Below are 13,180 nucleotides of genomic sequence, written 5' to 3' on the forward strand. Positions count from 1 at the left end.
GACATTTAATAGGTAATGAGAAAGAAAACTGGCGTTCTACGGATCGGAGCGTGGAATGTCAGATCCCTTAATCAGGGAGGGAGGTTAAAAAATTTAAAAAGGGAAATGGATAGGTTCAAGTTAGACATAGTGGGAATTAGTGAAGTTCGGTGGCAGGAGGAACAAGACTTCTGGTCAGGTGAATACAGGGTTATAAATACAAAATCAAATAGAGGTAATGCAGGAGTAGGTTTAATAATGAATAGGAAAATAGGAATGCGGGTAAGCTACTACAAACAGCATAGTAGGCGCATTATTGTGGCCAAGACAGATACGAAGCCCACGCCTACAACAGTAGTACAAGTTTGTATGCCAACTAGCTCCGCAGATGACGAAGAGATCGATGAAATGTATGATGAGATAAAAGAAATTATTCAGATAGTGAAAGAAGACGAACATTTAATAGTCATGGGTGGCTGGAATTCGATAGTAGGAAAAGGAAGAGAAGGAAACGTAATAGGTGAATATGGAATGGGAATAAGGAATGAAAGAGGAAGCCGCCTGGTAGAATTTTGCACAGATAATAACTTCATCACAGCCAACACTTGGTTCAAGAATCATGAAAGAAGGTTGTATACATGGAAGAAGGCTGGAGATACTGGAAGGTATCAGATAGATTATATAATGGTAAGACAGAGATTCAGGAACCAGGTTTTAAATTGTAAGACATTTCCAGGGGCAGATGTGGACTCTGACCACAATCTATTGGTTATGAACTGTAGATTAAAACTGAAGAAACTGCAAAAAAGTGGGAATCTGAGGAGATGGGACATGGATAAACTGAAAGAACCAGAGGTTGTAGAGAGTTTCAGAAAGAGCATTAGGGAACGATTGACAAGAATGGGGGAAAGAAATACAGTAGAAGAAGAATGGGTAGCTTTGAGAGATGAAATAGTGAAGGCAGCAGAAGATCAAATAGGTAAAAAGACGAGGGCTAGTAGAAATCCTTGGGTAACAGAAGAGATATTGAATTTAATTGATGAAAGGAGAAAATACAAAAGCGTAGTAAATGAAGCAGGCAAAAAGGAATACAAACGTCTAAAAAATGAGATCGACAGGAAGTGCAAAATGGCTAAGCAGGGATTGCTAGAGGACAAATGTAAGGATGTAGAGGCGCATATCATTAGGGGTAAGATAGATACTGCCTACAGGAAAATTAAAGAGACCTTTGAAGAAAAGAGAACCACTTGCATGAATATCAAGAGCTCAGATGGAAACCCAGTTTTAAGCAAAGAAGGGAAGGCAGAAAGGTGGAAGGAGTATATAGAGGGTCTATACACGGGCGATGTTCTTGAGGACAATATCATGGAAGAGAATGTAGATGAAGATGAAATAGGAGATATGATACTGCGTAATGAGTTTGACAAAGCACTGAAAGACCTGAGTCGAAACAAGGCTCCGGGAGTAGACATCATTCCATTAGAACTACTGACAGCCTTGGAAGAGCCAGGTCTAACAAAACTCTACCATCTAATGAGCAAGATGTATGAGACAGGCGAAATACCCTCAGACTCCAAGAAGAATATAATAATTAAAATCCCAAAGAAAGCAGGTGTTGACAGATGTGAAAATTACCGAACTATCAGTTTAATAAGTCACGGCAGCAAAATACTAACACGAATTCTTTACAGACGATTGGAAAAACTGGTAGAAGCCGACCTCGGGGAAGATCAGTTTGGATTCCGTAGAAATGTTGGAACACGTGAGGCAATACTGACCCTACGACTTATCTTAGAAAATAGATTAAGGAAAGGCAAACCTACGTTTCTAGCATTTGTATACTTAGAGAAACCTTGTGACAATGCTGACTGGAATACTCTCTTTCGAATTCTGAAGGTGGCAGGGGTAAAATACAGGGAGCGAAAGGCTATTTACAATTTGTACAGAAACCAGATGGCAGTTATCAGAGTCGAAGGACATGAAAGAGAAGCAGTGGTTGGGAAGGGAGTGAGACAGGGTTGTAGCCTATCCCCGATGTTATTCAATCTGTATATTGAGAAAGCAGTAAAGGAAACAAAAGAAAAATTCGGAGTAGGTGTTAAAATCCATGGAGAAGAAATAAAAAGTTTGAGGTTCGCCGATGACATTGTAATTCTATCAGAGACAGTAAAGTATTTGGAAGAGCAGTTGAATGGAATGGACAGTGTCTTGAAAGAAGGATATAAGATGAACATCAACAAAAGCAAAACGAGGATAATGGAGTGTAGTCGAATTAAGTCGGGTGATGCTGAGGGAATTAGATTAGGAAATGAGACACTTAAAGTAGTAAAGGAGTTTTGCTATTTGGGGAGAAAAATAACTGATGATGGCCGAAGTAGAGAGGATATAAAATGTAGACTGGCAATGGCAAGGAAAGCGTTTCTGAAGAAGAGAAATTTGTTAACATCGAGTATAGATTTAAGTGTCAGGAAGTCGTTTCTGGAAGTATTTGTATGGAGTGTAGCCATGTATGGAAGTGAAACGTGGACGAGTAATAGTTTGGACAAGAAGAGAATAGACGCTTTCGAAATGTGGTGCTACAGAAGAACGCTGAAGATTAGATGGGTAGATCACATAACTAATGAGGAGGTATTGAATAGAATTGGAGAGAAGAGAAATTTGTGGCACAACTTGACTAGAAGAAGGGATCGGTTGGTAGGACATACTCTGAGGCATCAAGGGAGCGCCAATTTAGTATTGGAGGGCAGCGTGGAGGGTAAAAATCGTAGAGGGAGACCAAGAGATGAATACACAAAACAGATTCAGGAGGATGTAGGTTGCAGTAGGTACTCGGAGATGAAGAAGTCTGCACAAGATAGAGTAGCATGGAGACCTGCATCAAAGCAGTCTCTGGACTGAAGACCACAACATCTTAACTTTGGGTCTAATGTATGGACAAGCTACGTGTAACAGTGAACAGTATATTTCTTTCTCTGCCACGGCAGAAACTGGGGAACTAATGTTATTTGAGACGATAATTTTTCTTTGAAGTACTATCTACAAGAAATAATCTCCGCACGTTCCGTGGCTGGAATCCAATGATGATACGAAGAGTGGTTTCAGTGTACTTACTGTCAATGTGTCACCCTAAATGTGACCCACACGTTTTGTATCTCAGAAAACTATTTAACACGATTACAAGCTCATTAAAGTCAGTGCTACTTGGAAACATGTATGAGGATTTGTGTGACAGCTGGGCACCTGTTAATAAGCAAAAAAACAAATTGTGTTTACCTTCCAGAATGGCAGGCCAAAGAACGTATCCCTCGAAGCACGGAAATGTCCATTGACTGCATCTGCAAGTTGCTTTGCTACTCCGTCCACCGTGGCCTCCAAGAAACCCATGCGTTTTCCCAGCACCAGCGTACACGCACCTGTGAATATCAGACTCATTTCATTGCCCCGTATTTGAGTTCACGCAATTCTGTTTTAATAACTAACAGGAGAGCAACTTCCCATTAGAAGAAGAAAACTTGTACCGTATGATATTAAATTCCCGTACGCTCGAGACCATACGTGAATAATAAGCTCTTATTAAGACACGCCTTACCAATAGCGAATGGCACCGTTTTTCCCTAGATTACATAGATAGGTTACACTTCAACGTGCCGAGATTTTTGCTAGAGGACAAAACGTAACTTTAAGTTTATGTTTTCGAAGTACTGTTGCTATTTTCGAGGAAACATATCCAATAAATGGCAGGTAAGCACTCGTCTTGAAAGCCTCATCCACTTCCTTGTTACGCCTTTTATATGTACGTAGCGCTCTCCGTATCTGCCGAGATGAATATCCATTTTCCAGGAACGCAGTATGGAGGTGTTCTCAGATGCTGATAACCTCCAAACGGAATTGGAACACCTGCAAACTGTGCTTCTATGGAACATGGAAGAAATTACTGTGCACGAGATTAGAAGAAATGTAATTACAGTGGTACAGACATACGATGAGAATGGAAGAAGACTGTTGGTCGTAAATATTTCTAATGTGCGTCACGATACACGGACGAAACAGAGCACGAGCACAGACACATCTAAGGAATAAAACTCGCAGTGCATAAGAGAGCGACTGGATAGTGCGAAAGCGTACTCACTCTCGAGGCCCATACGCATGGCGAGCTCGTCGAAGGCGGCGACGGTGCCGTGGGGGTCCCGCCGGTCCCTGAGCAGCGCGAGGAACTCGTCGGTGACGCCGTCCAGCTCTGGCAAGAAGCGTCCGATCACTCTCCCACTCGTGATGCCCGGCGTCAACACGCGCCGCAAGTGCTGCCACTTCTCACCCTGCCTGCGAGACGAGACCAGAAATAAGACGATGAGGCACATAAAGAACGTTATCGAAGATGTACACCGACGTTTATGAAAACTGCAGCACTCAGAAAGAGTCGTCCGAAGGGATCTAAAATTGGCCAATGTGTAATAGAGTGTACTGACAAGTTACTGTAGGAAATAGGCTTAGATGCTGCTGTAGCATCAGTCTTTCTTGCGTAACCGGAAACATAGACACTACGCCTACATCTGCATCTACACTGACGGAAAAAAAAAATCGCAACTCCAAGAAGGAGTTGTGCGACATAAACGAAAATTGATAGGCGTGTTTCTACATCTCCAGTCGCGTAAGAGTGGCGCTAATAGCGCCACTATGAGCACGCAAATCACTATTGTTTTAAACGTACAGCCTGCCGAAGTGGCCGTGCGGTTAAAGGCGCTGCAGTCTGGAACCACAAGACCGCTACGGTCGCAGGTTCGAATCCTGCCTCGGGCATGGATGTTTGTGATGTCCTTAGGTTAGTTAGGTTTAACTAGTTCTAAGTTCTAGGGGACTAATAACCTCAGCAGTTGAGTCCCATAGTGCTCAGAGCCATTTGAACCATTTTTTTAAACGTACGCTGTAACGGTCGTGAGAGCTAGTTACCTTTGAGATGGACGTGGTGAGTTGATGTTAGTCAGGAATGCCTTTTAGGCGACAAAGACGCCATTATCAACACGTCACTGAGTTTGAACGAGGCCGTGTAATAGTGCTACGAGAACCTGGATGTTTCTTCTACGACACTGCAAAAAGACTTGGCAGAAATGTAGCTACTGTACATGTTTGCTGGCAGCGGTGGACGTGAGAATGTACGGTTGCAGGAAGACTGGGCTTCGGACGGCCACGTGGCGCTACCGAGAGGGAGGAACATCGTGTTCGGCGTACGGCTCTGACGCATAGTACCCCGTCTCCAGCAGCAATCTGAGCAGCAGTTGGCACCACAGTGACACAGCGAACTGTTACAAATCGGTTACTTCAAGGACAGCTCCGAGCCAGACGACCTGTAGCGTGCATTCCACTGACCCTAAATCACCGCCATTTGCGACTTCAGTAGCGTCAAACGAGAGGTCATTGGAAGGCAAGGTGGAAATTTTTTGTGTTTTCTGATGAAAGCTGGTTCTGCCTCGATGCCAGTGATGGCCGTATGTTGGTTAGAAGGAGGCTAATTGAGGGCCTGCGCCGGCCGGTGTGGGCGAGCGATTCTAGGCGCTTTCGTCTGGAACCGCGCGACCGCTACGGAGGCAGGTTCGAATCCTGCCTCGGGCATGGATGTGTGTGATGTCCTTGGGTTAGTTAGGTTTAAGTAGTTCTAAGTTCTAGGGCACTGATGATCTCAGATGTTAAGTCCCATAGTGCTCAGAGCCATTTTTTTGAGGGCCTGCAACCAACCAATCTGCGTGCTAGACACACTGGACATACAGTATAGTATGCGACTTCGTATGACAGCAGGAGAACACTTGTGGTTATCCCACGCACCCTAACTGCAAATCTGTACGTCAATCTGATGATTCGATCTGTTGTGCTGACAGACACGAACAGAAATCCAAGGTGTGTTTTCCAACAGGATAACGCTTTCTCAAATACCGCTATTGTAGTCCAACATGCTCTACTGAGTGTCGACATGTTGCCTTGGCCTCTCGACCACAACATCTGTCTCCAATCGACCACATATGGGATATCATCGGACTACAATTCCAGCGTCATCCACAAACAACAGTAACCGTCCATACATTGACCGACCAAGTGCAACAGGCATGGAACTCCATCCCACAAACTGACATCCGGCACCTGTACAACACAATGCATGCAAGTCTCTATGTTTGCATTAAACAGTCTGGCAATTGCACCGGGTATTAATGTAGCGGCATTTCACATTTGCAATGGCTTATCTCGAGCTTACATTAACCTGTGATCTTGCAATGTTAATCATGTATATATGTTACCTAGACAAATGTATTCCCAAAATTTAATTACTCTACATTAATTATTTTTTGGTGTTGCGATTATTTTCCCCTCAGTGTGTATTCCGCAAGCCACACTACGGCGTGTGACGAAGGGTACTTGTGGTAGAGTGTGTACAAAATACCTTCACCCATACCTGCACAGACATAACCGTAGGGCAATGGCAGTTTTTTTTTTTTGGGTCCGCGTCTGCAGATTCGGACAGGGAATGTGACTTCTGGAAAACGATTGTATTCGAACCCGTAGTGATGGTCTGTAATAGCTTTCTTTTGTCACTGGTGTTAACTCGCTTCGCGAGTCCCACGTCTAATGGACCTCTGATCATCATGGATCATTTATTGTTATGGTAGGATGCTCTTCATGACGTCATAATATCACATTAATTTAAGGGAAAGTGTTCTGTGCACATCATCTACCTGTGGCTAGCGTAAATTATAATATCTTTTAACTTTTGTGTTATGTGGTTATGCGACAGAGATGGGCAGAAAGCCTGTCATTCGTCAAAAAGCACCACTCTGGCGGTCACTTATTCAGCGTACGGCTGCGATTCACCAGCTATAGCTCGATGATAATCTTGCTGTAGTTACCAAGTTCTTGATGCTATTATTTTTTCCTGTTGGAGAATTCAATTAGAACGATCACATTGATAATGTTGTGTGGAAAGTAAACCAAAGACTGCTTTTTATTGGCACAACACTTAGAAGGTGCAACAGGTCTACTCTGCCAGAGTACTGCTGTGCATTAGGAAATCCTTACCAGATCGGATTAATCGAAGACATGGAAAAAGTTCAAAGAAGGGCAGCTAGTTCTGTATTATCACGAAATAGGGTGGACATAAGCGAGTTGGGTTGGCACTCATTCAACCAAAGGCGTCTTTCGTTGTAGCGAAATCTTTTCACGAAATTTCAATCTCCTATGTTCTCCCGAATACGAAAATAATTTTTTGACGCTCACCTAGAAGGGAAAAATGATAATTGTAATGAAGAAACAGAAATCAGAGCTCGCACGGAAAGAAGTAAGTATTCATTTTCCGCGCTCTGTTAGAGAGTGGAAAGATAGAGAAATAGTGGGAAAGTGGTTCGATGAACCCTCTGCCTGGCACTTAACTTTGAATTACATAGTAGTCACGTAGATGTAGAGATACTTTTCGTTTATTCTCTGCTTTATGCCAGACACACTGTTTTCCTTTATTGTTCGGTTCAAATGGTTCAAATGGCTCTGAGCACTATGGGACTTAACTTCTGAGGTCATCAGTCCCCTAGAACTTAGAACTACTTAAACCTAACTAACCTAAGGACATCACACACATCCATGCCCGAGGCAGGATTCGAACCTGCGACCGTAGTGGTCGCGCGGTTCCAGACTGAAGCGCCTAGAACCGCTCGGCCATTCCGGCCGGCTCTTATTGTTTGACTACATATGTTTCCATATGTATGTTTCATCGTATGTGGATCTCGTTTTTATTTCTGAAGCTGGGCAATATGAAACTTGAGGTTTACAGGTTGACTCGTAAATTAGGAAAAATTCGTTTTTATAATAAAAACTTGTGATACCAAGTAACAATTAAGTGACAAAATGTATGAAAACAGTGTGCATAATATCATCCCCAGAAACATGCCAAGGATGCACAATATGCCAAAAATAGTGACATATTGTCAGGTCGCAGAAAGCGTAACAGCAGGCTACACTGTAAAATGCATATTTTAAGTTATGCAGCCTGACGCTGAACCACAGTATACCACACATACGAGTCGAAACGTGAGTGGGTAGACAGTGAGAAAAAGGGAAACACTATTTTTTGCAGAAGGAGGGCTTAAAAGAAATGAAAAACAAATTTAACTCTATGCGAGGATATCAGAATTCTTATGTGCATACATATACAAAATTTCTCACTTTCGTTGGTGAAGCAAAGTTTTCTCTTCTCCTAGATACGACAGTCAATTATGGTGTCAAGAATCGTTGCTGTATCCCTTGAGGCTGGCTCAGAGAACCAAAGTAAATGGCATATCGTTTCGAATGGAACGGAAGTTCAAACAGGATCAGTTTTAAGAAATGCAAAGCATATCAGTAGCGCGTCTCAAGCTGGGTGTTATATTTATAATCTTTTGAGGGGAAGCATGGTCGTAATCTCTCAGTCGCAACTCAACACAGCTGACGTTAGTGCCATTCGGTAGCCATCACCGAGGAGAAAGTGCTGTCGGGAGGTGTGCACGCCGCCTGCGGCCTAGTTGAAAGCAGCTTGCACAAGCTATCACGCCTGCACTTCCTTGTTACCGAGGCTCCGCTATAGAACTACCTACCATTTTTATACCAATTAGTAAATACAGATCTTGAACTGTAAGCAGATCAAGGGAATTAAATTACAATGATTCGTCTTAGCCGCGAAATAGCGGCGGCATATTTTGTGCAATACACTCTCAATCGAGATAATTGATCGTTTTTCCATTATTATTTTTGCTGCTATTGTTATTTTTATGTGAGAAACGTTCGCCGGAACTTTACCATGGCTGTCCAGTTTGAAAGGAAACACTTACTTCCAACCGTGGCTGATTATATCGAGAATGATGACCACGTCACGACACAACCAAAATATATGTGCTGGTATGACGACCGTAGTATGAAAATATTATTTGGCTACGTCTGCGGCGTAAAGAATCATTTAAAAAGGAATCTATTTGGAAAATGGTTCCGCGTAGCTCTCATCATATTCATTTTTCATTTCCAAGATGTCATTTCGATTCACCATTCTAGTCTTTAAACGCATTTGAAACTGTAGAACTTATACAAATAGGGTAAAATTACTGCCTGCGTAAGGGAAAAGATGCGCATGAAGCGAAAAAGTACCTAATGAACTTTTCAATCAGTTTTACGTGACACGGAAAGCTATTCACAATTTTCAACTAGCGTGCGTATAATAATTTTCTTGAGTTTATCCTGGTTCTAATTGTTCTACGACATCTCACGCTCGCGGTTTTTAAACGCTTCTAGCAGAAGTGGCAAGTTTGTTTCGCGAAGCCACTACACTATTTGTGTGGGGTGATACTAGCGACACACCCTCTGCCAATACGTTTAGAGCTCCGCAGCGTGAAACTGAAGACTGGCTCACTAAAAGAATATACACACTTTTGCGTTATATGTATGATAACTGTTAAGACGTTTTTCCCAAATTAGCTTTTATTATATAAAAATTTGTCTAATACCCACCATTAGACCGCTTCCTGGCCACTATCAGTGTTCAAGATTCAGACTAACAGACTGATAGTTTGAAAGTTATTAACACTTATCCTAATGTGCAGGAGAAATGAATATCATCTAAGTGCACGTAGCCGACCGTGGTGGCCGAGCGGTTCTAGGCGCTTCAGTGCGGAACCGCGCGACTGCTACAGTCACAGGTTCGAATCCTGCCTCGGGCACGGATGTGCGTGATGTCCTTAGGTTAGTTAGGTTTAAGTAGTTCTAAGTTCTAGGGAAGTGATGACCTCAGATGTTAAGTACCATAGGGCACAGAGCCATTTGAATCATTTTTAGGTGCACGTAGTTGTAGCTCCTCTCTCCTTGGAAGACCTACGTAGTTTCTATCATTTTTCATCAAATATTGTAAGCATCACATCAAGAAAGAAGTCTATTCTCTTCATCTACAAGAAACTAAAATACCCTTCTTCATCCTCTTGAATAAAACTTAAATATGTGTCTTAAAATACATTTTCAGGTCGGAAATTGTACGAAAATTACACATAAAAAAGAGCAGACAGTAAACGTTTATCCATTTTTATGTCTAGTTGATGAAATCGAATGATGTTGCCCCTCAAGTGGATGCACATATCTGTATCTCTTGTGTGACATCGAAACAATAAAATAAAAGATTTGCAACAGCAATTTATTTTATTAGGATAATGTGTGTCGAAATGAAACAATTACTGCATGACTCTAGCAGAATTAATCTCATTGTTAAATGTTTGCCAGACTCAGTGAAATGCACATTTGCCAATGCTGGACACTTGAAAACGTAGTTCTTATTAACACTCTAGCTCCCGAATTCGTAAGGTCTTTACGAATGTAAACGAGAAACACTCTAGGATTAAAATACGAAGCTACAATGCTCGTAAACAGTCCATATCGGAGCAAAACAAAAGAAGACTCTAAACCTTGGCTGACACAAGATAAGTCGGGATAATATTGTAGGTTCGAAGTCTGAAACCTGATTTTACTCGTGTTAATGCAACACACGTTATCATTAATGAATTGTTTCTCCGGACCTTTGGACAACCCGAGGCCTATAACAGACTCGATGGAAGACAAAATACTCTTTGAAAGTAGTAGCGGTACGAATACTGTAAAGCGATTTTCTCGGCTTATTTCCAGGCCATCCTTCGCCCAGTTCCTGCGGACATTACAACAAAATGTGCTGTACAGAGATTTGGGACGGTTATTACAAAATATGGGAGTTTTTGCCGCAAATCACTTTATAGGTCAAAAACAGAGGGTTACCGACTGTAAAATTATTTGGGAGTGGCTAAGAGACGACGGACCGAGTTCTTCGGAGTCTAAAATATTCCCTAATACCAAAAGGGCGACGAAAAAGTTTGAAATCACCAACGTAACTCAAAATAATGTGAACCTCAAACACGAAAAATCAAGTTTCGGTATTAAAACACAACATCTGTGAATGTGGGAACGTGAGGAACAGACTCGGAATCGAACAAACTTCATCTGATCGCCAGGCTTCGGTTTATTGTGGGCTTTGATAACATCAATCATTCAGTTCTCTAAACCTTAAAAACAAGAACGATAGCTGATGAAGAAACGATGTCGATTTCCCGCTTCAGTCACTACTATTTAAAGCCCACTAAGCGTTTCGATGGTTACGAGATCGTCATCGGAGGATTTTGTTCTGTTCACATCGTGAATTCATCTGCGTGTTGCATATGTGACGTCTTTTTGGCAAACAGCGATGAGACCGTGTTCGTGAGAATTAGTGAAATATTTTGTAGGGTACCCACGCCTTGCCTCACATTAGTGCCTCAGATGTTTATCTGCGTCGTACGGATGACTGTGGTGAATAACATGAAAAGGGTCGACAGGCGTGACACTTCTACACGACGGACGTATAACCACCGAGTGCTACTGCCTGGAGATCTATGACAACACTGAAATCCCGCGGAACTGTATGTGTGTGCCATTACTTCCTACCTTCCCCCGTGTTGACATCAAATGTTGGTAATCAACATTTCTGCCATTGCAACAATTCGAATTGATAAGCTCGGGTTTGAATAACCTCTGATGCTGAGAAGGTACAAACGGAACAACACGCAGCAAAATATTGGTGCGAAGTTCACTCTAGTATTTATCACGTGCCTGCTTGTAAATTATAAATTTTCTAGAGACATTTTCAAGAAAACTGCTGCATTTATTTAAGAGCGAAAATTCCTTAGTGTTTTTTTGAAGACATCTAATTGGAATTTCATAATTGTGCACGCTCTGATACTAGTCACTTTCCAGTGCCTATTTAAATGCAGAAATCATACCTAATATCTGGTCGAAATTGCTTGAAGTGTCGTTAGAACGACATTTTGTGGCCTACACGATGTGATATTCATATTTAGTCTACACGAAATTCTTGTGAGAATTAAGAGGTACAGTCTGCAGAAACTAACGTAGTTGCTAAATTCTGTTTCGACATCCTAAGCACGCATGTCTTTCGTTATCAATTACACTTTTCGCATAATACCGTAATTTAGGATAAACTTGCATTTGCACAGCCATCAAAACTGGTCTGTGCGTCACTGCTACATTCTGTATTTATACCTGTAAAAGCTGACGTCGTCTTGTTCTTACCTGCCTCGTTACCTCCACACCTATTTTTGACTCCATTAACTGACGCCTTCTTGCTCTTATATGACGCATTATAACCGTGTGTTGTTTTACCTCGAAATAACTGACGCAGTATTGCTCTTTAATGGCTCACTGTTACCACCTGAGGGTTTATACCAAACAGGTGACGCCATCTTACTCTTCTACGACTCGTTCTGCCGTCGAAACAGCTGACAACGTCCTACTCTTGTACGGCTGTGTTTATAACGCTACAGAGTACCGCCATAAGTATTCTAACATGTGAGTAACATTACATTCGACTTCTGGGAAACATTGCGTATTTCGAAAGTGGAGCCGATTTACGATAAAATGTTATGTTACGCTAAAACGCGGCGTGCCCCGCCTAACATTTCGACACGACTGCTACAGGGAGGGCAAGCCGTGTGAAGTGTACGGTGGTCGATTAGACGAAACAGAGCAACGAACGACCTTGCGCAGCACGCAGCAGCTGGTTACGCAAGCCTCAGCCCCGTGACCGCCAAAGCGCGCCGGCGGCAGCGCTTCCCGGAACATCTTGAGTCACCTTCAGTGTCACGGCCGCGCTCCGGCTGATGACGTCATTTCACTGCCTCTTGCCCTGCCTCCCTCCTCTTCGGCAGCCAATGTCGCTACGTGTTTTAAACCATCTCTTACTCATTTCCATCCTTTTTTCCGAGTTTTTTAATTCTTCCTCGATGTTTCTTCCCTATTTCATCACTTATATTGGCACTATTTTTCTTACTGTTTTTTTCCTTCGAAATATTTGGTGCTTTGTAGCTTGTTCATACTCTGGAATACCTTCTACGATACTTTAGAATTCCTCAGCATGAATCTTTGTTTATCTTGTCTGAAAGTTGTACACTGTCAGTTTTTTTACTTACAAGGGAACCTCCCCATCGCACCCCCTTCAGATTTAGTTATAAGTTGGCACAGTGGATAGGCCTTGAAAAACTGAACACAGATCAATCGAGAAAACAGGGAGAAGTTGTGTGGAACTCTGAAAAAAATAAGCAAAATATACAAACTGAGTAGTCCATGCGCAACATAG

The 13,180-nt window shown here is 42.3% G+C and overlaps 1 protein-coding gene across 1 annotated transcript in view; it reads right to left on the reverse strand.

Annotated features, from left to right (window-relative positions):
• Nucleotides 1-13,180, reverse strand: part of LOC126183227 (ecdysone 20-monooxygenase) — a 175,783-nt gene that overhangs the window by 33,244 nt on the left and 129,359 nt on the right. The window contains exons 5-6 of the mRNA XM_049925012.1: nucleotides 4,109-4,299; nucleotides 3,253-3,392 (exon numbers count right to left, since the gene is read on the reverse strand). Coding sequence (XP_049780969.1) covers nucleotides 3,253-3,392; nucleotides 4,109-4,299 — 331 coding nt within the window. The remainder of the gene's footprint in view (nucleotides 1-3,252; nucleotides 3,393-4,108; nucleotides 4,300-13,180) is intronic.

Source organism: Schistocerca cancellata, chromosome 4, assembly GCF_023864275.1.
Source record: "Schistocerca cancellata isolate TAMUIC-IGC-003103 chromosome 4, iqSchCanc2.1, whole genome shotgun sequence".
NCBI lineage: Eukaryota > Metazoa > Arthropoda > Insecta > Orthoptera > Acrididae > Schistocerca > Schistocerca cancellata.